This window comes from Salvelinus namaycush, chromosome 25 (assembly GCF_016432855.1).
Source record: "Salvelinus namaycush isolate Seneca chromosome 25, SaNama_1.0, whole genome shotgun sequence".
Classification (NCBI taxonomy): domain Eukaryota; kingdom Metazoa; phylum Chordata; class Actinopteri; order Salmoniformes; family Salmonidae; genus Salvelinus; species Salvelinus namaycush.
Genome location: NC_052331.1, coordinates 23124118 through 23151615, shown reverse-complemented (window position 1 = coordinate 23151615; position 27498 = coordinate 23124118). Strand labels below are relative to the sequence as shown.

Sequence of the window (27498 nt, the reverse complement as noted above, 5' to 3'; positions counted from 1 at the left end):
ACCTGCTACCTGCTATGTCTCTGTTATATTTTCCAATGCCTTCTGGGATGCTACAGAACGCTCCACAATTCATAATATCTAAACAATTAAGAATACTTATGTCTGGGTAAAAATATATATGTATATATATTTTTTAAGGTATAGTATTACATAATCATGAGATGTTAAAACACGTTCTGTTACATCGTAGAAGCTTCATGACCAAACAAATACCAACAGAATGGATGCAATGCATTATGTCTTTAAAATAATACTGACAGTCTATTGATTACTACAGTACAAAACACTGCTGTGCATTTCTACATTAAAGTACTACTGTAAGTGTAATGAGGAGTGTCCTCAAGCTGGAGAAGTTGAGAAGGAGACTTACCAACATTGAAACCCTCGTCACAGGCAAACTGAACCTGATTGACATCAGGCGGAGGTGAGCAGGATCCAGCTAACCTTGTACACATGGTGAACTCCTCTGTCCACCTGCCATCTTTAGTGCAGCGAATTGTGTGCTGTCAGGAGAGATAACAACTGAATGAATAAGATAGTACTTTATTAATGGGATGGGATGATGTTCAAGCTCAGAAAGTGGAACTAGATTGCATCTTTTGTTTACATTTTCCGAGGCGTGGGGACACAGGAGGGTACAGAGGCTGTTGTAGTGCCTGCCATTGGTGCAGGTGTACATGCCCTCAAAGACAGCAAGCAGAGATGGACAGGGAACGGGTTCACAGCCCCCCTCCTCCCACTGGCCCCCCTCTACACACTCCACCTTCAGAAACCTCCTGGGAACGCAACACATACACAACACACATGCAGACACACATACGCACGCACGCACACACACAGACACACACACACAAAATTATGTTGTTTCAAATTTAATTTAAAACATCTCAAAAGTAATAATAAACAAGATCATTTAAAACCATTTTTATAGTGCTTTTAGCTTTTAACACGTTGCATTAATAAGGTGCTTAAGATTTTCACATATCTTAAAAGTGAGTTGAAAAACTCATAAAGAAGTCCAGGTGCAAAAATTATGTTAACATATTAGTTTGTACATGCAGTTAGTCCTGTAGAACATGCTGAGCAGTCTTAGAAGGTTCAGCTAGATTCAAGAACATTGTCTTTGACAGCCAATATTGCCCAATAGTCAAGGGATAATGCTGACTCCAACAAAGGGAGGAAATAAACTCGCACCAGCGGTTTACTAATGGGAAACCATCTCATTAGAAACACGTGAATTACATTGATAATGAGGTGAAGTTACCCAATTAATTCAACTGGAAAACAATAATGAGGCAAGTAACCATTGGTATGGAGTTTATTGGAGGTTTATGTTGCTATGCTTAGAAACCGTACACAGGTATGCAAGGTTGATGGATCTGAAAATACATTTAAATGTACGAATTGTGCTATTTAAACTCAGGATCCGTGGGGGAAATATGTGATGCATTCATTGTTCCTTGTTACATAAAATAGAAGCTATTAACACGGTTCTATAACATGTTTATGGAGCAAAAGAAAAGTGATACATAACACATTACTCACTTTCTTGACTTTGTGTTTAGGCTGGCCGTAACATAGTAACCTGGGTTACATTTGTAACGGCATACGGTACCCACATCATGTCCTGTACCATTGCACTGGGGTACTAGGAGCTTGGCGTTAGGTACTGTAGGAGGCTCTGGGCACTCTATCTTACAGTAGGCTTCAGGGAAGGACCATAGACCATCATCTAGGCACACCAACCTATCACTGTCCCCTGCAAAACAAATAAAGGCACACAATCAATTCAAACCTCACACATAATTGTATATCATTTAATGGTAATGATGAGTAGAGGTTCGTTATTAACACTCTTAATGAATCTGACATCTGGAATCAGTCTCTTTGTTCAATTGCTAAGAGAGAAGGTGAGTTTGTGGACTATTAGTGATTTCAATATGATCAAATGTACCGTATGTGTCCATACCTGCCGGTGCGTAAAGCTCAATTATCTAAGGCCCCCACACAAATTTATGTTGGTATGTATATGTCATCATAATACTCTAAAAGTTGTGTTCATTTTATTGGTCTATAAAATGTAATGAATCTTTAACATGGTTTAAAGTTTTATAAGGTCTTTAAGCTTTGCTCTAGTGTTGCAATCATTAACAAAATCCAATACAGATGTGGGATCTTAATTTGACCTACCTTTTGCAGGATAACTTTCCTGCAGTGTAGGAAATGTAAAACTTGTAGTGTATTTGAGGTTTAAAAGGCTTCTGAATTTTGTAATTTCTACTTTGAAATTTCACACTTGATTTCACACCCCTACAAACATTTCCATTAATTATAATCCACATAATAATTCACATTTCCTGTTGCTGCAGGATTATGTCCTGCTGTAGCAAACTAACTAAAATTAAAATCCTACACCTGTACAGCTGTATAAGGAGGAACCGCTGAGTATTTAGTAATGCATGTCAATGGGTAAATACGAACTAGGATCAACATGCATGTTGGGTCAATATCGGTAATCCATCAAACAATTCAGAAAGGGCTCACTGATTGATCACAGTTTAACAAAGTACTGTCAATAACAAGCTAGGTTGTGGTATACACTGAGTATACAAAACATGAAGAACACCTACTCTTTCCATGACAGACTGATCAGGTGAATTTAGGTGAAAGCTATGATCCTTTATTGATGTCACTTGTTAAATCCACTTCAATCAGTGTAGATGACGGGGAGGAGACAGGTTAAAGAAGGACATGGATTGTGTATGTTCGCCATTCAGAGGGTGCATGGGCAAGGAAAAATATTTAAGTGCCTTTGAACGGGGTATGCCAGGCACACCGGTTTGTGTCAAGAACTGCAACGCTGCTGAGTTTTTCATGCTCAACAGTTTCCTGTGTGTATCAAGACTGGGCTACCACCCAAAGGTCATCCAGCCAACTTCACACTACTGTGGGAAGCATTGGAGCAAACATGGGCCAGCATGTTGGGGGGAGCAAGTCAATTCTAAGGAGGTGTTCCTAATGTTTGGTATACTAAGTGTACATCTTTTGGGAGTTGCCATCTAGAACCTAGAAGACAGGAGTAAAACCCTGTAGTAGAACCTAGAAGACAGGAGTAAACCCTGTAGTAGAACCTAGAAGACAGGAGTAAAACCCTGTAGTAGAACCTAGAAGACAGGAGTAAAACCCTGTAGTAGAACCTAGAAGACAGGAGTAAAACCCTGTAGTAGAACCTAGAAGACAGGAGTAAAACCCTGTAGTAGAACCTAGAAGACAGGAGTAAAACCCTGTAGTAGAACCTAGAAGACAGGAGTAAACCCTGTAGTAGAACCTAGAAGACAGGAGTAAACCCTGTAGTAGAACCTAGAAGACAGGAGTAAAACCCTGTAGTAGAACCTAGAAGACAGGAGTAAACCCTGTAGTAGAACCTAGAAGACAGGAGTAAAACCCTGTAGTAGAACCTAGAAGACAGGAGTAAAACCCTGTAGTAGAACCTAGAAGACAGGAGTAAAACCCTGTAGTAGAACCTAGAAAACAGGAGTAAAACCCTGTAGTAGAACCTAGAAGACAGAAGTAAACCCTGTAGTAGAACCTAGAAGACAGGAGTAAAACCCTGTAGTAGAACCTAGAAGACAGGAGTAAAACCCTGTAGTAGAACCTAGAAGACAGGGGTAAACCCTGTAGTAGAACCTAGAAGACAGGAGTAAAACCCTGTAGTAGAACCTAGAAGACAGGAGTAAACCCTGTAGTAGAACCTAGAAGACAGGAGTAAACCCTGTAGTAGAACCTAGAAGACAGGAGTAAAACCCTGTAGTAGAACCTAGAAGACAGGAGTAAAACCCTGTAGTAGAACCTAGAAGACAGGAGTAAAACCCTGTAGTAGAACCTAGAAGACAGGAGTAAACCCTGTAGTAGAACCTAGAAGACAGGGGTAAACCCTGTAGTAGAACCTAGAAGACAGGAGTAAAACCCTGTAGTAGAACCTAGAAGACAGGAGTAAAACCCTGTAGTAGAACCTAGAAGACAGGAGTAAACCCTGTAGTAGAACCTAGAAGACAGGAGTAAAACCCTGTAGTAGAACCTAGAAGACAGGAGTAAAACCCTGTAGTAGAACCTAGAAGACAGGAGTAAAACCCTGTAGTAGAACCTAGAAGACAGGAGTAAACCCTGTAGTAGAACCTAGAAGACAGGAGTAAAACCCTGTAGTAGAACCTAGAAGACAGGAGTAAACCCTGTAGTAGAACCTAGAAGACAGGAGTAAAACCCTGTAGTAGAACCTAGAAGACAGGAGTAAAACCCTGTAGTAGAACCTAGAAGACAGGAGTAAACCCTGTAGTAGAACCTAGAAGACAGGAGTAAAACCCTGTAGTAGAACCTAGAAGACAGGAGTAAAACCCTGTAGTAGAACCTAGAAGACAGGAGTAAAACCCTGTAGTAGAACCTAGAAGACAGGAGTAAAACCCTGTAGTAGAACCTAGAAGACAGGAGTAAAACCCTGTAGTAGAACCTAGAAGACAGGAGTAAAACCCTGTAGTAGAACCTAGAAGACAGGAGTAAACCCTGTAGTAGAACCTAGAAGACAGGAGTAAAACCCTGTAGTAGAACCTAGAAGACAGGAGTAAACCCTGTAGTAGAACCTAGAAGACAGGAGTAAAACCCTGTAGTAGAACCTAGAAGACAGGAGTAAACCCTGTAGTAGAACCTAGAAGACAGGAGTAAACCCTGTAGTAGAATCTAGAAGACAGGAGTAAAACCCTGTAGTAGAACCTAGAAGACAGGGGTAAACCCTGTAGTAGAACCTAGAAGACAGGGGTAAAACCCTGTAGTAGAACCTAGAAGACAGGGGTAAACCCTGTAGTAGAAGGTAGAAGACAGGGGCCCTGAGGTAAATGAAATGGCAGGCGGGCACTAAGCCAGAATGTTCTTGCCAGCATGAGTCCCACTCGGCCCTGCTGGCGACTCCAGAGATAGAAACCCTCTCTTGTTTGCCTTATTTCCTATCCCCACCTGTCAGCAACCAGCTATGGCTGCATGCTACTTTCCTATTTACACAAAGCCTAGGGCCTCTGTCCACTGGACGTCGACCAAGACCAACTCCCAAGCTGTTCAGTTCAGTCCCAGGGCTGGTTGAACAGCCTCGCCTCACAACAACCTCTAATAGGTTAGAGCAGAGAAACACAGACACACTCCTACGCCATGATGCCACATCAGGCTAGACTCCAAGCCACTCTGTGTACAACATGAGGTAATACACTCGTGGAAAAAAGGGTTCCAAAAGGGTTCTCGGCTGTCCCCATAGGAGCACCCTTTTTGGTTTCAGGTACAACCCTTTTGGGTTCCATGTAGAACCCTCTGTGGAAAGAGTGCTACATGGAACTCAGAAGGGTTTTACCTGCAGCCAAAAAGGTTACTGTTCTCCTATGGGGAAAGCCGAAGAACCATTTAAGGTTTAGATAGACTGAGGCCCCTCAGCAATGACAGCCTCATGGTCAAGTTCATCTCTCTGAGAAAATGTTAGAATGTGCCAATCATGTTGTGTAAATGAGTGAATGAATATCAACTTCCCACTTCATTAAAATAATAAATGGACCTATAATTATCTGAACCTATAAACTGTTATGAAAACAAAGCACTGTATGTAAATTTGTATCATTATAATTGTACCGTTGACCATACATACCCTGAAGCATGGCGGGGGGGTTGCAGGTGAAAGAGCACTGCTTGCCAAATGTTGTTCCCCAGGGGCAACTGAAGACAGCGAAGTAGACGTGAGACTGGTCAGGGGGCCCACAGTCAATTAGCTGACAGCTCACAACACGGTCCCATGCTCCATTTAGACACTGAAGCTCTGTTTCTTGCTTTCAATGGAAGATTAATACATTACCATTACACAGACATGATGGGATATGGCATGCTACTACAGTAATACAAATATACTGTATACTACTGCTGCTACTTGTAATAGTTCCTCTACGATCTATATTTCGACAGTCATTTGAGGCTAGTACTATTTCATGTTACTTTCAAATGCTCTCAAATTCAATGTTGATGTGTAGGGGGATAAAGTGGAGGGGTCTTATAATATACATTTTATATATGATTTCTATAATGCACAGTCTCTTAAAAATAGAGTGATTTCTGGAAGTTTTAGGGTTGTGTTTACCTGATGGGCTAAAACCTTGGTCTAATCCTAGAGTTCTGCTTACCTGAAAGGGTGGATTACCCTTGCCACTGAGCACAGCGAGGATGAAACCTGGATGACAGTGAACAGTGCAGTGAGAGGTCTCAGTCCTCTCTGTCTCGGGGCTGCAGGTGACAGAGGCATGCTCCAACTGAGGAGGACTGCATGTGTCCATCTGGCAGGGCCGCCGTGAACAGCTGGGCCACCACGATCACACACACACAGAGGGAGAGAAGAAACACAGAGGGAAAAGTATGAGCTGAGTAATGTTGATTATTTGAATCCTCAACAGATATGGTATCACATAGCACACTCTTAGTGTGTGTGTGTGTGTGTGTGTGTGTGTGTGTGTGTGTGTGTGTGTGTGTGTGTGTGTGTGTGTGTGTGTGTGTGTGTGTGTGTGTGTGTGTGTGTGTGTGTGTGTGTGTGTGTGTGTGTGTGTGTGTGTGTACACAATTATGATACTCAACCCTGCACCTTAGAGGCTGCTGGCCTATATACATATACATGGAATCACTGGTCACTTTAATAATGGAACACTAGTCACTTTAATAATGTTTACATACTGCTTTACTCATCTCATATGTACAGTATATACTGTATTCTATTCTACTATACTTTAGTCAATGCCACTCTGACATTGCTCGTCCTAATATTTATATCATTCTTAATTCCATTCTTTTACTTTTAGATTTGTGTGTATTGTTGTGTATTGTTAGATATTACTGCACTGTTGGAGCTAGGAACACAAGCATTTCGCTACATCCGCAATAACATCAGCTACAAAACATTTGATTTGATTTGATTTGTTGCACGTTTTGTTGCGTGTATGTGTTTGTGTGTGGTGCATGTGTGTGTGCTATTATATGTGTTGGTATGTGTGTGTGTATGTATACCTGACTGAGAGTGTGTGTGTACACATATGTGCTTGTACATGTATGTATGTCCATGCATGCATGTGCATGTATGTGTGTGTGTGTGCATGTGGAAGCCCTATGAGACCCCACCCTCAGCGCACCCAGTGAGGGCAAATGCGCTGAAGTGACACGACGTGCGCAGAGCGACTCCCGTCACGGCAACGAAGGGCGAGGAGAAGTTGAGGATGACAGCGGTGGTCAGGAAGAAGGGTTGACTCAGGTTGTGTGTCACGTTCACCACTAGAGGATTCTGCTGGCACGACAGCTCAAAGGAACCTGAGGACAGACACAGTCCCCTTTTCAATGAATCTTTCCTCAATTCCTCATCTTCTTCTGAAAACATATTGGACAAGAAGGTCCAAGGGGAGGGACCTTGGACCTTATCCTCAACTACAGTTGAGAAGGAGCCAAGGAGATGGGATGCGAGGAATTGAGATAGAGCACCAGACAGGAATAACACATGGATGCTTACTCAGTACACTTTTTAAATATCATATGGTCATCACTGTAACCAGCCATCATGACTTGAGATGTCCCTAGCCATAACCCTAACCCTACATGCTGCATATGTGAAGACATCTTGAGGCATCTTTGAATGTTAATTCAAACAGTCAGTCAGCTCTTTTGTCTGTCAAAACGAACAGGCAAACATCCTTTGAGGGTCAGTAGTTCAAGTTCATACCCAGGGAGTGATTTCTGCCACCAGTATCACACAGTTGGATGGTGACTGTTTTCCTGCACTGCTCTCCAGGCCAGGCTCCGTCCGAGGCCAGATAGATGATGACAGACGCGGCGACTCCAGGTTGCGTAAATCCCACCTGGGCAAACAATTAGAGTTATTATGACAACAACCAAATGAGTTCAACTATTCAATAATCGGTTCCTAAATGTCCCCCACTTCAATGGTAATTAGATTGCATGGTAATGAAAGTATGACAACAGAAACAGGACAATACTGTGACAAACGTGGCATGACAAATTGGGAGAAAGTACAAAGATGTGCCGTGAAACATAACAAATGACCGTTGGAACGTTACTTTAGAGAGGGTTGTAAATAGTTTATCAAAAGTTTGTCAAAAGTAGTGCACTATAAAGGGAAAAAGGTGCCCCAAGTATCCTCTGTGGTGGACTGGAGTACTCAACCTTTAGCCATACTGTATCTTCCTCATCGTAGTAGGTCTGAGTGTACGACTGGGCCGTGCATGGAACCCATATGTCATGTGACGGCTTCTCATTCACCTCCAGGTACTGGGGCTTGCACAACTTTAATACAAGGGGAATCATACAGTAATTATTGAAAACCTTCGGTCACACTTTATTTGGATAGTCCCATGATATACAGATGGTTATACTATCAAAAAACTATCTGTTCATAAGCAAATGCTTGCTAAGGTTACGGTTACGGTTAGGTTTAGAATAAGGGTAAAGGTTAGGGTTGGGGCTAGGGTAAGGGTTAAGTTTAAGGTTAGGATAAGGGTTAAGGTTAGGGTTAGGGTTAGTGGACATGTTGTTGACACCGGGGAGTCCCATAGGGCGGCGCACAATTGGCCCGGCGTTGTCCGGGTTAGGGGAGGGTTTGGCCGGGGGGGATTTACTTGGCTCTAGCGACTCCTGCACCTGCAAGCTGACTCGGCTGTCGGTATTTCCTCCAACACAATGGTGCAGTTGGCTTCCGGGTTAGGCGAGCGGGTGTTAAGAAGCGCAACTTGGTGGGTCATGTTTCGGAGGACGCATGACTCGATCTTCGCCTCCTGAGCCCATTGGGGAGTTGCAGTGATGAGACAAGATCGTAATTGGATCACAATTGGATATCACGAAATTGAGAAAAAAAATTGAGGTAAAATAAAATAATATATATATATATATATATATATATATTGACAGTTATTGAACATCTACAAACCATCTACAAACCATCTACTTGGGACTATCCAAATCAAGTGTTACCAAACATTCAAAACACTCAGTACTGTCACATTTACAGAAAGATAACATCTGTATCCAGGAGGTGGGGGACAGGGCAGAGGAAAGCACTGCTACCTTGCTAAGCGAGGGCTCTCCGGTGGCTGCCAGGGCAGGGCAGCTGCTTTGGTCCTGATGGGAGGCTGCTGCGGTGGAGGCCCACTGATCACTGTACCCATGAGGGGTCAAGTAACCACAGTCCTGTATGCTGGAGCCCCTCTCAAACTCCTCACACACACCATCACCCTCAAAGACGTAGCACAGGCTGGGTTCACCTAGGGGAAACAATGGGAAAGCTATGTGGTGAACATCTTGCGTCCCAAATGGCAAACTATTCCCTTCATAGTGCACTACTTTTTAAACAGGACTCAGAGGGCTTTGGTCAAACGTAGTGTACTATATACAGAATAGGGTGCCATTTGGGACTTAGGCCAAAGGAACAGTCTGCTGGGGAGATTGCATTGTATTACAATAAGTAGATGCTGTCATCAGAAAACATCCCCGGAAAGATGTAGTTCAATAAAGAGGTGTGACAATGGTTCAGACAGAGAATAAAACAGCAAAGCATTATGTAATACACCAAACATTTATAATGTGTGAACTTTAACATCAGAGGCTGGATTTGGCCCTGTTAGTTACATACAGCTGCATGGGTAGGAGAGTTTAGTCACTGACAAGGTGTTGAATTGGCATAAATAATCCAAGGAACTATGTCTCAAAAAGAAACAGTCTAGACAATATGGAATCAAACCACATTATCATCATAGCAGGTTGTTTGGATATTGTGCACTGACCATAATATACAGTACAAAAGACAACAACCCCTGTGACAATGATAAATGTGTTTTTACTTCAGTTGTTTGTCAAAGCAATATCACTTTCAGGATATTACGAGTTGATGTTCATGCTTCAGATACATTGACATCATGATCCAGTCTTGTGTTGTAGGAGTTAACTTGTCAAGCATCAGAATACCCAAACATGGAAGCAAATATGTGCATGACTGAGTGAGAATGAGGCACTATCTTGAATGGTGCAATGATTCCATTTTATAAATTGCAATTTATAATCTGTTTTTTTGCCAAAGTTCTTTTCCTGCTAGTCATGCCTTTTATTCCCAAAGAAAATATAACACTTTCAGTCACGGCATCTCTGAACCTTCATGGAATAGATTCATTATTTCTCCCTTGACAAAACTGAGGGGGTGTTGACGTACAAGCTAAGTAATAGATTCCCAAGATATGCATCCCAAATGGCACCCTATTCACTTTATAATCCACTGCTTCATTTTTGTATTAATTATTATGTATATAATAATTTATCCTTGTCTTGTCCCCAAAATCATTGATGATGCTTGAGGTGATGAAACAATTTCCCAAGTTGGGATTTAAAGTAATACTCTACCCTACTCTACTCTGGTCAAAAGTAGTGCACTATGAAGGGAATAGGCTGCCATTTTGGACGTACTCAAAATGTGTCCCTTCACTTACTTTGACAACTTGCTAAAATACAGTATGTGAGAATAAATAACGTAAATCCCATTGAATTATCTTAGTTACTCTGTAACCGTTAGGCCTACTTCCTTGTGATTTATATTGTGTTTCAAATGACACATGTTCTATTAAGAAAACACGTTTCTTTAACTAAGAGCATGATGATAAAGGAAGTGTACAAAAGAATCCCCCAGCATGGTGGATAAAATTATAGGCAACACCACAACTATGAGGTTGACATTTGCTGGTGTTACTGTGCAATGTCTACTTTTAGCATGCCAAGTCTCTGAATGAAAACCAGAGACAAGGCAGTGTCCGCTTGACAGCATTGTTTTGTTGTGGAAATCAAAACAAGCTAGCTGTAGTAAATTTACCTCAGGAAAGAAAAATATCCTTCACAATTCACATCTCTGGGTGAGTGTTGCTTTAGTCTTTGAGTTCATATGATTTTGTTTTGAATTATATTAGATTAATGTATGCATAATGCATAGTTTGGATAAATTGAGATGGTTAAGCGCAGAATGACTACAAATGACAGTATTTTGTTTATTTCATTAACCCGTTTTAAAGTGGTAGATCAGCTTTATATTGCAGATAGATTGTAGCTTCCATCAATGTAATTGTCTGCATTATTTCCAATCCACAATATATATTTTTAGTGAATATATATATATATATTTTATATCTTCTTTTATTATTTTCCCCTAACCCTACCACCCCTCCCCTAATTGGAGTAAACTAATGGACAACAACACTTAGGCTTCTACTTCCAGCTTATACATACCATATACTGTACATTTTACAGACATAATGTATTTTACAATAGTTAACTTTTGTTTGTTTTTAATCCCATCCTTCAGCTACCCTCAACCCCTCCCATCAACAGTGCCTTCGGAAAGTATTCAGGCTGTTGACTTTTTCCACATTTTGTTACGTTACAGCCCAAAAAAATACTCAGCAATCGACACACCCCATACCCCATAATGACAAAGCAAAACCCGTTTTTTAGATATTTTAGCAAATGTATTACAAATAAAAAACAGCTGGCCTCCCGAGTGGTACAGTGGTCTAAGACACTGCATCGCAGTGCTAGAGGTGTCACTACAGACCTGGGTTCGATCCCAGGCTGTATCACAACCGGCCGTGATTGGCAGTACCATAGGGCGCGCATAATTGGCCCAACGTCGTCCGGGTAAGGGGAGGGTTTGGCCGGGGGGTGCTTTACTTAGCTCATCGCACTCTAGCGACTCCTTGTCGTCAGGTTTCAAGACTAGTCATTCAACTGAGACTACTCTTCTCTGTGTCACGGAGGCGCTCCGCACTGCTAAAGCTAACTCTCTCTCCTCTGCTCTCATCCTTCTAGACCTATCGGCTGCCTTTGATACTGTGAACCATCAGATCCTCCTCTCCACCCTCTCCGAGTTGGGCATCTCCGGCGCGGCCCACGCTTGGATTGCGTCCTACCTGACAGGTCGCTCCTACCAGGTGGCGTGGCGAGAATCTGTCTCCTCACCACGTGCTCTCACCACTGGTGTCCCCCAGGGCTCTGTTCTAGGCCCTCTCCTATTCTCGCTATACACCAAGTCACTTGGCTCTGTCATAACCTCACATGGTCTCTCCTATCATTGCTATGCAGACGACACACAATTAATCTTCTCCTTTCCCCCTTCTGATAACCAGGTGGCGAATCGCATCTCTGCATGTCTGGCAGACATATCAGTGTGGATGACGGATCACCACCTCAAGCTGAACCTCGGCAAGACGGAGCTGCTCTTCCTCCCGGGGAAGGACTGCCCGTTCCATGATCTCGCCATCACGGTTGACAACTCCATTGTGTCCTCCTCCCAGAGCGCTAAGAACCTTGGCGTGATCCTGGACAACACCCTGTCGTTCTCAACCAACATCAAGGCGGTGACCCGTTCCTGTAGGTTCATGCTCTACAACATTCGCAGAGTACGACCCTGCCTCACACAGGAAGCGGCGCAGGTCCTAATCCAGGCACTTGTCATCTCCCGTCTGGATTACTGCAACTCGCTGTTGGCTGGGCTCCCTGCCTGTGCCATTAAACCCCTACAACTCATCCAGAACGCCGCAGCCCGCCTGGTGTTCAACCTTCCCAAGTTCTCTCACGTCACCCCGCTCCTCCGCTCTCTCCACTGGCTTCCAGTTGAAGCTCGCATCCGCTACAAGACCATGGTGCTTGCTTACGGAGCTGTGAGGGGAACGGCACCTCCGTACCTTCAGGCTCTGATCAGGCCCTACACCCAAACAAGGGCACTGCGTTCATCCACCTCTGGCCTGCTCGCCTCCCTACCTCTGAGGAAGTACAGTTCCCGCTCAGCCCAGTCAAAACTGTTCGCTGCTCTGGCACCCCAATGGTGGAACAAACTCCCTCACGACGCCAGGACAGCGGAGTCAATCACCACCTTCCGGAGACACCTGAAACCCCACCTCTTTAAGGAATACCTAGGATAGGATAAAGTAATCCTTCTAACCCCCCCCCCCCCCCCCTTAAAAGATTTAGATGCACTATTGTAAAGTGGCTGTTCCACTGGATATCATAAGGTGAATGCACCAATTTGTAAGTCGCTCTGGATAAGAGCGTCTGCTAAATGACTTAAATGTTGTGGCGGGTCAGGCACCTGTAGGTGGATCTCGGGTTGTCAGTTGAACGGTGTTTCCTCCGACACATTGGTGCAGCTGGCTTCCGGGTTATGCAGGCGGGTGTTAAGAAGCGCAGTTTGGCGGGTCATGTTTTGGAGGACACATGACACAATCTTAGCTTCCCGACCCCATTTGGGAAGTTGCAGCGATGAGACAAGATCAAAATTTCCAAATCCAAATTGTTTTTAATCCCATCCTTCAGCTACCCTCAACCCCTCCCATCAACAGTGCCTTCGGAAAGTATTCAGGCTGTTGACTTTTTCCACATTTTGTTACGTTACAGCCTTATTCTAAAACGGATTAGATGAAAAAAAATACTCAGCAATCGACACACCCCATACCCCATAATGACAAAGCAAAAACAGTTTTTTAGATATTTTAGCAAATGTATTACAAATAAAAAACAGCTGGCCTCCCGAGTGGTGCAGTGGTCTAAGACACTGCATCCCAGTGCTAGAGGTGTCACTACAGACCTGGGTTCGATCCCAGGCTGTATCACAACCGGCCGTGATTGGTAGTACCATAGGGCGCGCATAATTGGCCCAACGTCGTCCGGGTAAGGGGAGGGTTTGGCCGGGGGGTGCTTTACTTAGCTCATCGCACTCTAGCGACTCCTTGTGGTGGGTCAGGCACCTGTAGGTGGATCTCGGGTTGTCAGTTGAACGGTGTTTCCTCCGACACATTGGTGCAGCTGGCTTCCGGGTTATGCAGGCGGGTGTTAAGAAGCGCAGTTTGGCGGGTCATGTTTCGGAGGACACATGACACAATCTTAGCTTCCCGACCCCATTTGGGAAGTTGCAGCGATGAGACAAGATCAAAATTTCCAAATCCAAATTGTTTTTAATCCCATCCTTCAGCTACCCTCAACCCCTCCCATCAACAGTGCCTTCGGAAAGTATTCAGGCTGTTGACTTTTTCCACATTTTATTACGTTACAGCCTTATTCTAAAACGGATTAGATGAAAAAAAATACTCAGCAATCGACACACCCCATACCCCATAATGACAAAGCAAAAACTGTTTTTTAGATATTTTAGCAAATGTATTACAAATAAAAAACAGCTGGCCTCCCGAGTGGTGCAGCGGTCTAAGACACTGCATCGCAGTGCTAGAGGTGTCACTACAGACCTGGGTTCGATCCCAGGCTGTATCACAACCGGCCGTGATTGGCAGTACCATAGGGCGCGCATAATTGGCCCAACGTCGTCCGGGTAAGGGGAGGGTTTGGCCGGGGGGTGCTTTACTTAGCTCATCGCACTCTAGCGACTCCTTGTGGTGGGTCAGGCACCTGTAGGTGGATCTCGGGTTGTCAGTTGAACGGTGTTTCCTCCGACACATTGGTGCAGCTGGCTTCCGGGTTATGCAGGCGGGTGTTAAGAAGCGCAGTTTGGCGGGTCATGTTTCGGAGGACACATGACACAATCTTAGCTTCCCGACCCCATTTGGGAAGTTGCAGCGATGAGACAAGATCAAAATTGGTGAAAAAAAGGGAATAAAATACAAAAAAACAAGAATACCTTATTTACATAAGTATTTAAACCCTCTGCTATGAGACTCGAAATTGAGCTCAGGTGCATCCTGTTTCCATTGATCATCCTTGAGATGTTTCTACAACTTGATTGGAGTCCACCTGTGGTAAATTCAATTGATTGAACATGATTTGGAAAGGCACACACCTGTCTATAAGGTCCCACAGTTGACAGTGTCAGAACAAAAACCAAGCCATGAGGTCGAAGCAGTGGTGTAAAGTATTTTAAAGTACTAGTCGTTTTTTGGGGTATCTGTACTTTACTTTACTATTCATGTTTTTGAATATTCAACTTTTACTTTTACTTCAGTACATTCCTAAAGAAAATTATGTACTTTTTACTCCATACATTTTCCCTGATACCCAAAAGTACTCGTTACATTTTGAATGCTTAGCAGGACAGAACATTTTTCCAATTCACACACTTATAAAGAGAACATCCCTTGTCGTCCCTATGGTGCCTGATCTGGTGGATTCACTAAACACATGTTTTGTTTGTAAATGACGTCTGAGTGTTGGAGTGTGCCCCTGGCTATCCGTAAATTTCAAAAACAAGAAAATTATGCTATCTGGTTTGCTTAAAATAAGGAATGTGAAATGATTTATACTTTTACTTTTGATACTTAAGTATATTTAAAACCAAATACTTTTAGAATTTTACTCAAGTAGTATTTTACTGGGTGACTTTCACTTTTACTTCAGTCATTGTCTATTAAGGCATCTTTACTTTTACTCAAGTATGAGATTTGGGTACTTTTTCCACCACTGGGTCGAAGGAATTGTCCATAGAGCTCCGAGACTGGATTCTGTCGAGGCACAGAATCCAATCCAACTCCCTGTCAGTATATATGTTAGATAAAATAACAATTAATGTGTGTGATAAGTGATTACTCTTTACTTAGTTACTTAGTTACTCTGTTGCAAGACGTACTGTAATGAATACACCCCTGGTCTAGGTGAGTTTCTGTTGTGGTCATTTCACAGACTGTAGACTGAGACCAGGATTAGGAGAGTGCTCTTGTCTGTTCTTCACTCACCATTGCAGTTGAAGCCTGACTCCATGTGGCACTTCTTAGAGCAGCCATCACCATCCAACAGATTGCCATCGTCACAGTCCTCTGTCCTACAGACAAAGAGACAGCAAGGATCAGTCATTAGGCTCTGCCCTAATTTATATGTTCTCTGTTACCGGGAGTTGCAAGTGGTTCAGGAACACAAGGAGTGCACAAAGAACAATGCCCAAGGACTAGTCAGCCCTTCGCCCTCTGAGTGGCCAAAATGTATCTGTCTATTACAGTATTCAGAGGACTGACTATTGAATATGATAGAAATCAAACATGGATACTATAGTATTATTCTATCTGAAAGTTGTTCACTGAGGATAACTCTGATGCTATCTATATGGATGTATTATATATGTGGTAACTTGTATCTGTACAGGGTGACCTCTGAATTACTCTATGCAAGAAGGTTTTATTGTCTTCCAGGAATTCTGTCTTATTTACGTTGGTCTCATACCCGACACAAGCCTTTAATTTCTGTGACACCCTGTGGAGATTGGGCCATGGTGGTCAGGTTACTCTGTAAACTTGGTTGGTCAATGGTGGTTGGTTTTGGGTTGAAAGGTTACACCTTCAGGTGTTATACATTTTATGACATGCCTTTGTTCTCTCTCATCCTGTATCCAGGCTTCCTGGGCTTCTAAGCCTCTGGCTTAATAGGCATCTCTTTGTTCATGCTTTGTCTTCTAAGTTAGGCTCAGAAGTATGCTTTCTAATGCTTGTTAATGCTTTGTAACTTAAGCTTTATGCCTTGTATGTGAATCCATTCATTGTAAAATGTTCATTTAAAATCCTCCTTTGATATAGACAATTGTATTTGTATTTGAAACTGTCCAGAGTGATGAAAGTGGACTTGTTTACCATGATTACAATATTGCTGTGTATCAATTAATAGTATTAATGAATGCATAATATTATGGCCATTTTCCTTCTACTGTTGGTGTGGTCTACAATGGATGACAGAAAAAATAACATACAGTGCATTCAGAAAGTATTCAAACCCCTTGACTTTTCCGACATTTTGTTGTGTTACAGCCTGAATTTAAAATGGATGAAATTGAGATTTTTTGAATTACTGGCCTACACACAGTAGCCCGTAATGCCAAAGTGGAATTGTTTTTTGTTTGAATTTTTACAGTTTTTTAATGAAAAGCTGAAATGTCTTGAGTCAATAAGTATTCAATACCTTTGTTATGGCAAGCGTAAATAAGTTCAGGAGTAAAAATGTGCTTAACAAGTCACATAATAAGTTGCATGGACTCTGTGTGCAATAATAGAGTTTAACATGATTTTTGAATGACTACCTCATCTCTGTACCCCACACATTTTTTATTTATTTCACCTTTATTTAACCAGGTAGGCAAATTGAGAACACTTTCTCATTTACAATTGCGACCTGGCCAAGATAAAGCAAAGCAGTTCGACACATACAACAACACATAGTTACACATGGAGTAGAACAAACATACAGTCAATAATACAGTGAAAAATAAGTCTATATACAATGTGAGCAAGTGAGGTGAGATAAGGGAGGTGAAGGCAAACAAAATATATATATAAATAAATAAAAATATAAAAAAGGCCAAGGTGGCGAAGTAAATACAATATAGCAAGTAAAAAAAAACACTGGAATGGTTGGTTTGCAGTGGAAGAAAGTGTAAAGTAGAGATAGAAATAATGGGGTGCAAAGGAGCAAAATAAATAAATAAATACAGTAGGTAAAGAGGTAGTTGTTTGGGCTAAATTATAGATGGGCTATGTACAGGTGCAGTAATCTATGAGCTGCTCTGACAGCTGGTGCTTAAAGCTAGTGAGGGAGATAAGTGTTTCCAGTTTCAGAGATTTTTGTAGTTCGTTCCAGTCATTGGCAGCAGAGAACTGGAAGGAGAGGCGGCCAAAGGAAGAATTGGATTTGGGGGTGACCAGAGAGATATACCTGCTGGAGCGCGTGCTACAGGTAGGTGCTGCTATGGTGACCAGCGAGCTGAGATAAGGGGGGACTTTACCTAGCAGGGTCTTGTAGATGACCTGGAGCCAGTGGGTTTGGCGACGAGTATGAAGCGAGGGCCAGCCAACGAGAGTGTACAGGTCGCAGTGGTGGGTACTATATGGGGCTTTGGTGACAAAACGGATGGCACTGTGATAGACTGCATCCAATTTATTGAGTAGGGTTTTGGAGGCTATTTTGTAAATGACATCACCGAAGTCGAGGATTGGTAGGATGGTCAGTTTTACAAGGGTATGTTTGGCAGCATGAGTGAAGGATGCTTTGTTGCGGAATAGGAAGCCAATTCTAGATTTAACTTTGGATTGGAGATGTTTGATGTGAGTCTGGAAGGAGAGTTTACAGTCTAACCAGACACCTAGGTATTTGTAGTTGTCCACATATTCTAAGTCAGAGCCGTCCAGAGTAGTGATGTTGGACAGGCGGGCAGGTGCAGGCAGCGATCGGTTGAAGAGCATGCATTTAGTTTTACTTGTATTTAAGAGCAATTAGAGGCCACGGAAGGAGAGTTGTATGGCATTGAAGCTTGCCTGGAGGGTTGTTAACACAGTGTCAAAAGAAGGGCCAGAAGTATACAGAATAGTGTCGTCTGCGTAGAGGTGGATCAGAGAATCACCAGCAGCAAGAGCGACATCATTGATGTATACAGAGAAGAGAGTCGGTCCAAGAATTGAACCCTGTGGCACCCCCATAGAGACTGCCAGAGGCCCGGACAACAGACCCTCCGATTTGACACACTGAACTCGATCAGAGAAGTAGTTGGTGAACCAGGCGAGGCAATCATTAGAGAAACCAAGGCTGTCGAGTCTGCCGATGAGGATGTGGTGATTGACAGAGTCAAAAGCCTTGGCCAGGTCAATGAATACGGCTGCACAGTATTGTTTCCTATCGATGGCGGTTAAGATATCGTTTATGACCTTGAGCGTGGCTGAGGTGCACCCATGACCAGCTCTGAAACCAGATTGCATAGCGGAGAAGGTATGGTGGGATTCGAAATGGTCGGTAATCTGTTTGTTGACTTGGCTTTCGAAGACCTTAGAAAGGCAGGGTAGGATAGATATAGGTCTGTAGCTGTTAGGGTCAAGAGTGTCCCCCCCTTTGAAGAGGGGGATAACCGCAGCTGCTTTCCAATCTTTGGGAATCTCAGACGACACGAAAGAGAGGTTGAAAAGGCTAGTAATAGGGGTGGCAACAATTTCAGCAGATAGTTTTAGAAAGAAAGGGTCCAGATTATCTATCCCGGCTGATTTGTAAGGGTCCAGATTTTGCAGCTCTTTCAGAACATCAGCTGACTGTATTTGGGAGAAAGAGAAATGGGGAAGGCTTGGGCGAGTAGCAGAGGGGAGGGCAGTGCTGTTGACCGGGGTAGGGGTAGCCAGGTGGAAAGCATGGCCAGCCGTAGAAAAATGCTTATTGAAATTCTCAATTATAGTGGATTTGTCGGTGGTGACAGTGTTTCCTATCTTCAGTGCAGTTGGAAGCTGGGAGGAGGTGTTCTTATTCTCCATGGACTTTACAGTGTCCCAGAACTTTTTTGAATTTGTGTTGCAGGAAGCAAATTTCTGCTTGAAAAAGCTAGCCTTGGCTTTTCTAACTGCCTGTGTATATTGGTTTCTAGCTTCCCTGAAAAGTTGCATATCACGGGGGCTGTTCGATGCTAATGCAGAACGCCATAGGATGTTTTTCTGTTGGTTAAGGGCAGTCAGGTCAGGAGAGAACCAAGGGCTATATCTGTTCCTGGTTCTAAATTTCTTGAATGGGGCATGCTTATTCAAGATGGTGAGGAAGGCATTTAAAAAAAATATCCAGGCATCCTCTACTGACGGGATGAGATCAATATCCTTCCAGGATACCTCGGCCAGGTCGATTAGAAAGGCCTGCTCGCTGAAGTGTTTCAGGGAGTGTTTGACAGTGATGAGTGGAGGTTGTTTGACCGCTGACCCATTACGGATGCAGGCAATGAGGCAGTGATCGCTGAGATCTTGGTTGAAAACAGCAGAGGTGTATTTGGAGGGCAAGTTGGTTAGGATGATATCTATGAGGGTACCCGTGTTTACGGAATTGGGGTGGTACCTGGTAGGTTCATTGATAATTTGTGTGAGATTGAGGGCATCAAGCTTAGATTGTAGGATGGCTGGGGTGTTAAGCATGTTCCAATTTAGGTCGCCTAGCAGCACGAGCTCTGAAGATAGATGGGGGGCAATCAGTTCACATATGGTGTCCAGAGCACAGCTGGGGGCAGAGGGTGGTCTATAGCAGGCGGCAACGGTGAGAGACTTGTTTTTAGAGAGGTGGATTTTTAAAAGTAGAAGTTCAAATTGTTTGGGAACAGACCTGGATAGTAAAACAGAACTCTGCAGGCAATCTTTGCAGTAGATTGCAACACCGCCCCCTTTGGCCGTTCTATCTTGTCTGAAAATCTTGTAGATGGGGATGAAAATGTCAGAATTTTTGGTGGTCTTCCTAAGCCAGGATTCAGACACGGCTAAAACATCTGGGTTGGCAGAGTGTGCTAAAGCAGTGAACAAAACAAACTTAGGGAGGAGGCTTCTAATGTTAACATGCATGAAACCAAGGCTATTACGGTTACAGAAGTCATCAAAAGAGAGCGCCTGGGGAATAGGAGTGGAGCTAGGTACTGCAGGGCCTGGATTCACCTCTACATCACCAGAGGAACAGAGGAGGAGTAGGATAAGGGTACGGCTAAAAGCTATGAGAATTGGTCGTCTAGAACGTCTAGAACAGAGAATAAAAGGACGTTTCTGGGGGCGATAAAATAGCTTCAAGGAATAATGTACAGACAAAGGTATGGTAGGATGTGAATACAGTGGAGGTAAACCTAGGTATTGAGTGATGATGAGAGAGATATTGTCTCTAGAAACATCATTGAAACCAGGTGATGTCATCGCATATGTGGGTGGTGGAACTGAGAGGTTGGATATGGTATAGTGAGCAGGGCTAGAGGCTCTACAGTGAAATAAGCCAATAAACACTAACCAGAACAGCAATGGACAAGGCATATTTACATTAAGGAGAGGCATGCTTAATCGAGTGATCAATAAGGGTCCAGTGAGTAGAGGTTGGTTGGGGTCACGGCGATCCAGACAGCTGGCCGGGTAGATGGCTATCGGTAGCAAGATAGCATAGGATGGAGGTCTATTTTTAGACACCTCGTGCGTTTCCGTCTGTAGATTAGTGGGGTTCCGTGTGGTAGAGGGGATCAATCCAATTGGCAAAATAGATATAGTGACCCAAGAAAAAATTGTCCGATATACTTATTCAGATAGCAGCCGATAAGACAGCTAACGATTAGCGGGCCCCAGATGAGCGTTCAGGTCGCGACGGAGGTGCCAGTTGGATAACTCCCTCGGGCAGATAACGTCGGCAGTCAGTCGTGAAGGCCCGGTGGGGCTCCGTGCAAATGTCCAGAGCCTGCGGCTGAAATCCGGGGACACTGAGAAAAAAAAGGCCCGGTATGCTCCGGTCCGAGTCGCGTTGCACAAAAGTGCCGGTAGATTATCGAGCTAAAGGAATAGGTGATGACCACAAAACGTGGGCAGCTGAAACATACAATTATCTGTAAGGTTTCTCAGTCAAGCAGTGCATTTCAAACACAGATGTAACCACAAAGACCAGGCAGGTTTTCCAATGTCTCACAAAGAAGGGCACCTATTGGGAGATGGGTAAAAATAAAAATAAAAGCAGACATTGAATATCTCTTTGCGCATCGGGAAGTTATTAATTACACTTTGGATGGTGTATCAATACACCCAGTCACTACAAAAATACAGGCTAATTCAGTTGCAGGAGAGGAAGGAAACCACTCAGGGATTTCACCATGAGGCCAATGGGGACTTTAAAACAGTTCCAGAGTTAAATGGCTGTGATAGGAGAAAACTGAGGATGGATAAAAACATTGTATTTACTCCACAATACTAACTTAATTGACAGAGTGAATGAAAGGAAGCCTGCACAGAATACAAATATTTCAAAACATGCATCTTGTTTGCTATCACGTTCCTGACCTGTTTTCCCTTGTTTTTGTATTTGTTTAGTATGGTCAGGGCGTGAGTTGGGGTGGGCATTCTATGTTGTGTGTCTAGTTTGTCTGTTTCTGTGTTCAGCCTAATATGGTTCTCAATCAGAGGCAGCTGTCAATCGTTGTCCCTGATTGAGAATCATATATAGGTGGCTTGTTTTGTGTTGGGGATTGTGGGTGGTTGTTTCCTGTCTTTGTGTTTGTGTTCTGCACCAGATAGGACTGTCTCGGTTTTCACGTTTGTTGTTTTGTATTGTTGTAAGTGTTCACAGTTCGTTAAATTAAACATGTTGAACACTAACTGCGCTGCATTTTGGTCCTCTCCTTCATCCCAGGAAGAAAGCCGTTACATTTGCAAAAAGGCACTAAAGTAATACTGCAAAAAATATGGGAAAGCAATTCACTTTTGTCCTGAATACAAAGTGTTATGTTTGGGAAAATCCAATACAACACATTACTGAACACCACTCTCCATATTTTCAAGCATAGTGGTGGTTCCATCATGTTATGTGTATGCTTGTAATCGTTAAGGACTGTGGAGTTTTTAAGGATAAAACAGAAACTGAATGGAGCTAAGCACAGGCAACATCCTAGAGGAAAACCTGATTTAGTCTGCTTTCCACCAGACACTGGGAGATGAATTAACCTTTCAGCAGGACAATAACCTAAAACACAACGCCAAATCTACACTGGAGTTCCTTCACAAGAAGACAGTGAATATTCCTGAGTGGCCGAGATACAGTTTTGACGTAAACCTAATTTTCAATACATTTGGAAAACTGTCTAAATAAATGTTTTCACTTTGTCATTATGGGGTATTGTGTGTCGATGGGTGAGAAAAAACAACAATTTAATCCATTTTAAATTCAGGCTGTAACACAACAAAATGTGGAATAAGTCAAAGAGTATGAATACTTTCTCCAGGCACTTCATCTGGGATGTGAATACTGTGTAAACTGACTGACCCCTGGAGAAGTCCGTCACCGCAGTAGGCAGCTCCATGGGTGTAGAGGAGAGGTGGGGAGAGCTCACTGAGAAGACCGTCTGCTTCCACCTGAACTCTGTACTGGTACTCCATGTCCTTTTCAATATCACTGTATGAACACATCAAAACATGTAACATTCAAGTATAAACAGCTTTCTAACTGCATTTTTGTGTCATGGAATTGTATTCCTTTAGTTTTAAAGACATAATTGACATTTCAGATTATTTCCAGGTGGAATTGTTGCATAGAGATACAAATGACTAAACTAAACCGATAGCTATTATTGTCAAATAACCATTTTGAACAGCAAGGTTATATGGAAACGACAGTGCACATAGATACACAATAAGAAACAGATTGTTCTTGTGTATCTGTGTCCAGAGTCACCTAGTCATCTAAGCTTGCTGTAGGAAGCCGTGACCTTAAACCTAAACAGGAGGTACGGTGGGTACAGTGATATCATACCTCCTGTCCCAGAGCTATTGATCTGTTTGAGTCAGCTCCAAACTATAAAAAGAGCCTACCTTTGATTTCCCGGCAGCCCTCCTAGATTACCATTGTCTCCGGCCAGCTGTAAAGAATGCCTACAAAAATGCACATCCTCTACTCTCTCAGACGTGTCTGATTTCCTCCCGCTACAAATTACCCTTATCAATTATGGATCAACTCTAAGAGCCCGCTCTATCCAGCATACCACCGGAGGAGCCTGTGTGTTTTTTTGAGGGCTTAGACTTAGGGTAGTTTTGGGAATGATACAATCAGTTATTAATGTACAAGTCAAATGTTTATGAGCCACTAATTAGCAGAAACTAGGCTATGAGGGTCAGAGGAAAATAATACATCCTTGTCCATGGACTAACAACATAATTTTATCCTACACCTATTTCACACATACCCCAAAGGTGTTTTTTTTACTCCTAATAGACCAAAAACGAGAGTCAAATATTTAAGGATTAGGATATCAAGTGCAAAACCATCTTGTTTTGCCAGCTATACCTCTTGGTGGCAGTGTAGACTCACAGTCACAATTCTAAGCCTTTCTTTCATTTCTCTCCTGCAATGCACTCCACTTCTCTCTCTTTACCCCCTCCTCCAAATGACAGGCCTCTCACTTATCATATACTAACCATGATGAGCATACAGTACAGAGCCTTCAGCGAGAGGAAATGGCTGAGCAACAGCTCCAAAGAGCCACAGGTGTTTACTGTTTTTGCTGGTCAAATTTGGTTTATATTCCAGAGACTGCCTTTCCCCTAACACAACCTCTCTGCCCTCCTCTTCCCTCCACATAACTGAATTCCCCTTGGTTTTTACATCTTTTTGCACTTACAGCCACTTGTGGAACTTTTAGAGATGAAACCAAATGTATCCCTCAATGTGACCTCTTAAGCACATCCACCTACTCCTGCAAGTGCTTGAAAAGCAACAATATCCCAGAAAGTGTTAGTGGAAAATTACAAAATCATTCACAAAAAAATGTGTATGACACTAATACCAAATACAAGCTGACTCTAATGAATAAAAGTAAGCTGTAACAGAATTTAAAAAATGTATATGAGATGGGAAATATCTTAACGTTTAGGGGACTGACTTATGTTATGTGTAATGCAAAATTGGATGCAGATAATCAATTTAACACCTTTTGTCACTGCATGAGATTAAAATGGTTTGACGTACGCCGGAATCCTCTGAAAACTTTTAATTAAATAATGCCCTTGATGTTGATTTGTATCAGTAGCTAGTGCTAAAGGGAATGTTGAATACATTTGGTTCTGTGTTGCGAAAACTGTGCCACACCGAAATACTTGATAATGACACAAATCTCAGTTTCTGGGGCTACAGACGATTATGTATGGTCTTTGTAAGTGACATAAATTATACATTGATCGTGATTTTTTTTGTGTGTGTGTGTATTCTTAGGTCCACTTCTTGGAGCAGTGGTACATGACCTCAAAACAATACATCTGTGTCCACACAGGAGAAATTTCCAGACTAAGGTCAAAGTATTTGCCGAATTCCAGAGTGTGCGGCTACATACAGTACAGTAGTTTGAACACACCTACTCATCCAAGTTTTTTGTTGTTGTTATTTTTACTATTTTATACATCGTAGAATAATAGTGACGACATCAAAACTATGAAATAACACATATTGAATTGTGTAGTAACCAAAAAAGTGTTAAACAAATCAAAATATATTTAATATTTGAGTTTCTTCAAAGTAGCCACCATTTGCCTCGATGAAAGCTTTGCACACTCTTGGTAATTCTCTCAACCAGCTTAACCTGGAATGCTTTTCCAACAGTCTCGAAGGAGTTCCCACATATGCTGAGCACTTGTTGGCTGCTTTTCCTTTACTCTGCTGTCAAACTCATCTCAAACCATCTCAATTGGGTGATTGTGGAGGCCAGGTCATCTGATGCAGCACTCCATCACTCTCCTTCTTGGTCAAATAGCCCTTACACAGCCTGGAGGTGTGTTGGGTCATTGTCTTGTTGAAAAACAAATTATAGTCCCACCAAGAGCAAACCAGATGGGATGGTGTATTGCTGCAGAATGCTGTGGTATCCATGCTGGTTAAGTGTGCCTTGAATTCTAAATAAATCACTGACAGTGTCACCAGCAAAGCACCATCGCACCACCTCCTCCATGGGAACCACACATGCAGAGATCATCCGTTCACTTACTCTGCGTCTCACAAAGACACAGCGGTTGGAACCACAAATCTCAAATTTGTACTCATCAGACCAAAGGACAGATTTCCACCGGTCTAATGTCCATTGCTCGTGTTTCTTGGTCCAAGCAAGTCTCTTCTTCTTCTTGGTGTTCTTTAGTGGTGGTTTCTTTGCAAGAATTCGACCATGAAGGCCTGATTCACGCAGTCTCCTCTGAACAGTTGATGCTGCAATGTGTCTGTTACTTGAACTCTGTGAAGCATTTATTTGGACTGCAATCTGAGATGCAGTTAACTCTAAAGAACTTATCCTCTGCAGCAAAGGTAACTCTGGGTCTTCCATTCCTGTGGCGGTCCTCATGAGAGACAGTTTTATCATAGCCCTTGATGGTTTTTGCGACTGCACTTGAAGAAACTCTCAAAGTTCTTGAAATTTTCCAGCTTGACTGACCTTTATGTCTTAAAGTAATGATGGACTGTCATTTCTATTTGGTTATTTGAGCTGTTCTTGCCATAATTTGGACTTGGTCTTTTACCAAATAGGGCTATCTTCTGTATACCACCCATACCTTGTCACAACACAATTGATTGGCTCAAATGCATTAAGGAAAGAAATTCCACAAATTAACTTTTAACAAGGCACACCTGTTAATTGAAATGCATTCCCAGTGACTACCTCATGAAGCTGGTTGAGAGAATACCAAGAGTGTGCAAAGTTGTGTTCAAGGCAAAGGGGTGCTACTTTGAAGAATCTCAAATATAAAATATATTTTAAATTGTTTAACACTTTTTTGGTTACTACATGATTCCATATGTGTTATTTCATTGTTTTGATGTTTTCACTATTATTCTACAATGTAGAAAATAGTAAAAAATAAAGAAAAACCCTTGAATGAGTAGGTGTGTCCAAACTTTTGACTGGTACTCTATATCTGTCAGTGTCAATATTACTGTACCTGTCTGTAAATGTAAGCAGAGTTTGCTGGACCAGATCGCCTGAAAACGGCGGTTGCCGGACAACTCGGTAGATCAGAGGCTGGCAACTGGAGCAGAGAGGATTATGGGGGCCAGAAGTAAGCAGAATAGCGTCAATCTCCATCTTCTCATCAAAGGTGCTCAGTTTGACAGCTGCCACCCTTTTTTCGGTGTGCACATGTAGGGTGAGGGGCACATCACAGAAGACGTGCTGTGGACCCATGTCTAGAGACTCGTCTGTGTCTGTTATTAGCTCGATGTTGGTAATCACCTGGTTATCTGTAGAGACAACATGGTGGATAATTATAAGCTGTATAATCAAGCAGTTCCAGAGTAGTGCACATGCTTGGCCATTTATTTATTCATAAATACCGAGGACAAATAACTGGTGTAACTTCACATTACCTGCTCAGATGAATAGCCAAAGCATTATCATTCAGGTAGACACAACATGTGGCTTGTATTGTGGAGAGTTTCAGTAATGCTAAATGTACACTGTTGGAGACCACTAGAATGAATCCGGGACCCACCGGCTGAGATGTAGGTGACCCACACAGTGAGGCTGTCAGGGACCACAAGGTGGAGGAAGCGCAGCATCAGGACGCAGCCCTCGGTTTCAGGGCAGGGAGACGTCACGTTGGCATCATACAGGCTGAGCTCTGGACTCCAGGCCTGTAGGCTGGGCTCGCAGGTCTGGTATACATCTGGAGGGCCTGTAAACGCACACGCACGCACGCACCCACGCACACACACACACACACACACACACACACACACACACACACACACACACACACACACACACACACACACACACACACACACACACACACACACACACACACACACACACACACACACACACACTGGTCTTACAATATATACACCTACTGTATATGCGTCCCAAATGGCCCCCTATAACCTTTATATTGCACTACTTTTGACAAGGGTCCATAGGGGTCTGGTGAATATGGTGCCCTTTGGAATGCAACCAAAGAAAGGTAAAAGTGACAACAG

At 42.8% G+C, this 27498-nt stretch overlaps 1 protein-coding gene across 1 annotated transcript in view; it reads right to left on the bottom strand.

Annotated features, from left to right (window-relative positions):
• Positions 1 to 27498, bottom strand: part of pappa2 (pappalysin 2) — a 66480-nt gene that overhangs the window by 13068 nt on the left and 25914 nt on the right. Inside the window, exons 7-19 of the mRNA XM_038963260.1 lie at positions 27012 to 27194; positions 26463 to 26760; positions 22805 to 22941; positions 15780 to 15860; positions 9136 to 9332; positions 8251 to 8358; positions 7778 to 7913; positions 7197 to 7371; positions 6204 to 6375; positions 5678 to 5855; positions 1546 to 1759; positions 608 to 776; positions 371 to 503 (exon numbers count right to left, since the gene is read on the bottom strand). Coding sequence (XP_038819188.1) covers positions 371 to 503; positions 608 to 776; positions 1546 to 1759; positions 5678 to 5855; positions 6204 to 6375; positions 7197 to 7371; positions 7778 to 7913; positions 8251 to 8358; positions 9136 to 9332; positions 15780 to 15860; positions 22805 to 22941; positions 26463 to 26760; positions 27012 to 27194 — 2181 coding nt within the window. The remainder of the gene's footprint in view (positions 1 to 370; positions 504 to 607; positions 777 to 1545; positions 1760 to 5677; positions 5856 to 6203; positions 6376 to 7196; positions 7372 to 7777; positions 7914 to 8250; positions 8359 to 9135; positions 9333 to 15779; positions 15861 to 22804; positions 22942 to 26462; positions 26761 to 27011; positions 27195 to 27498) is intronic.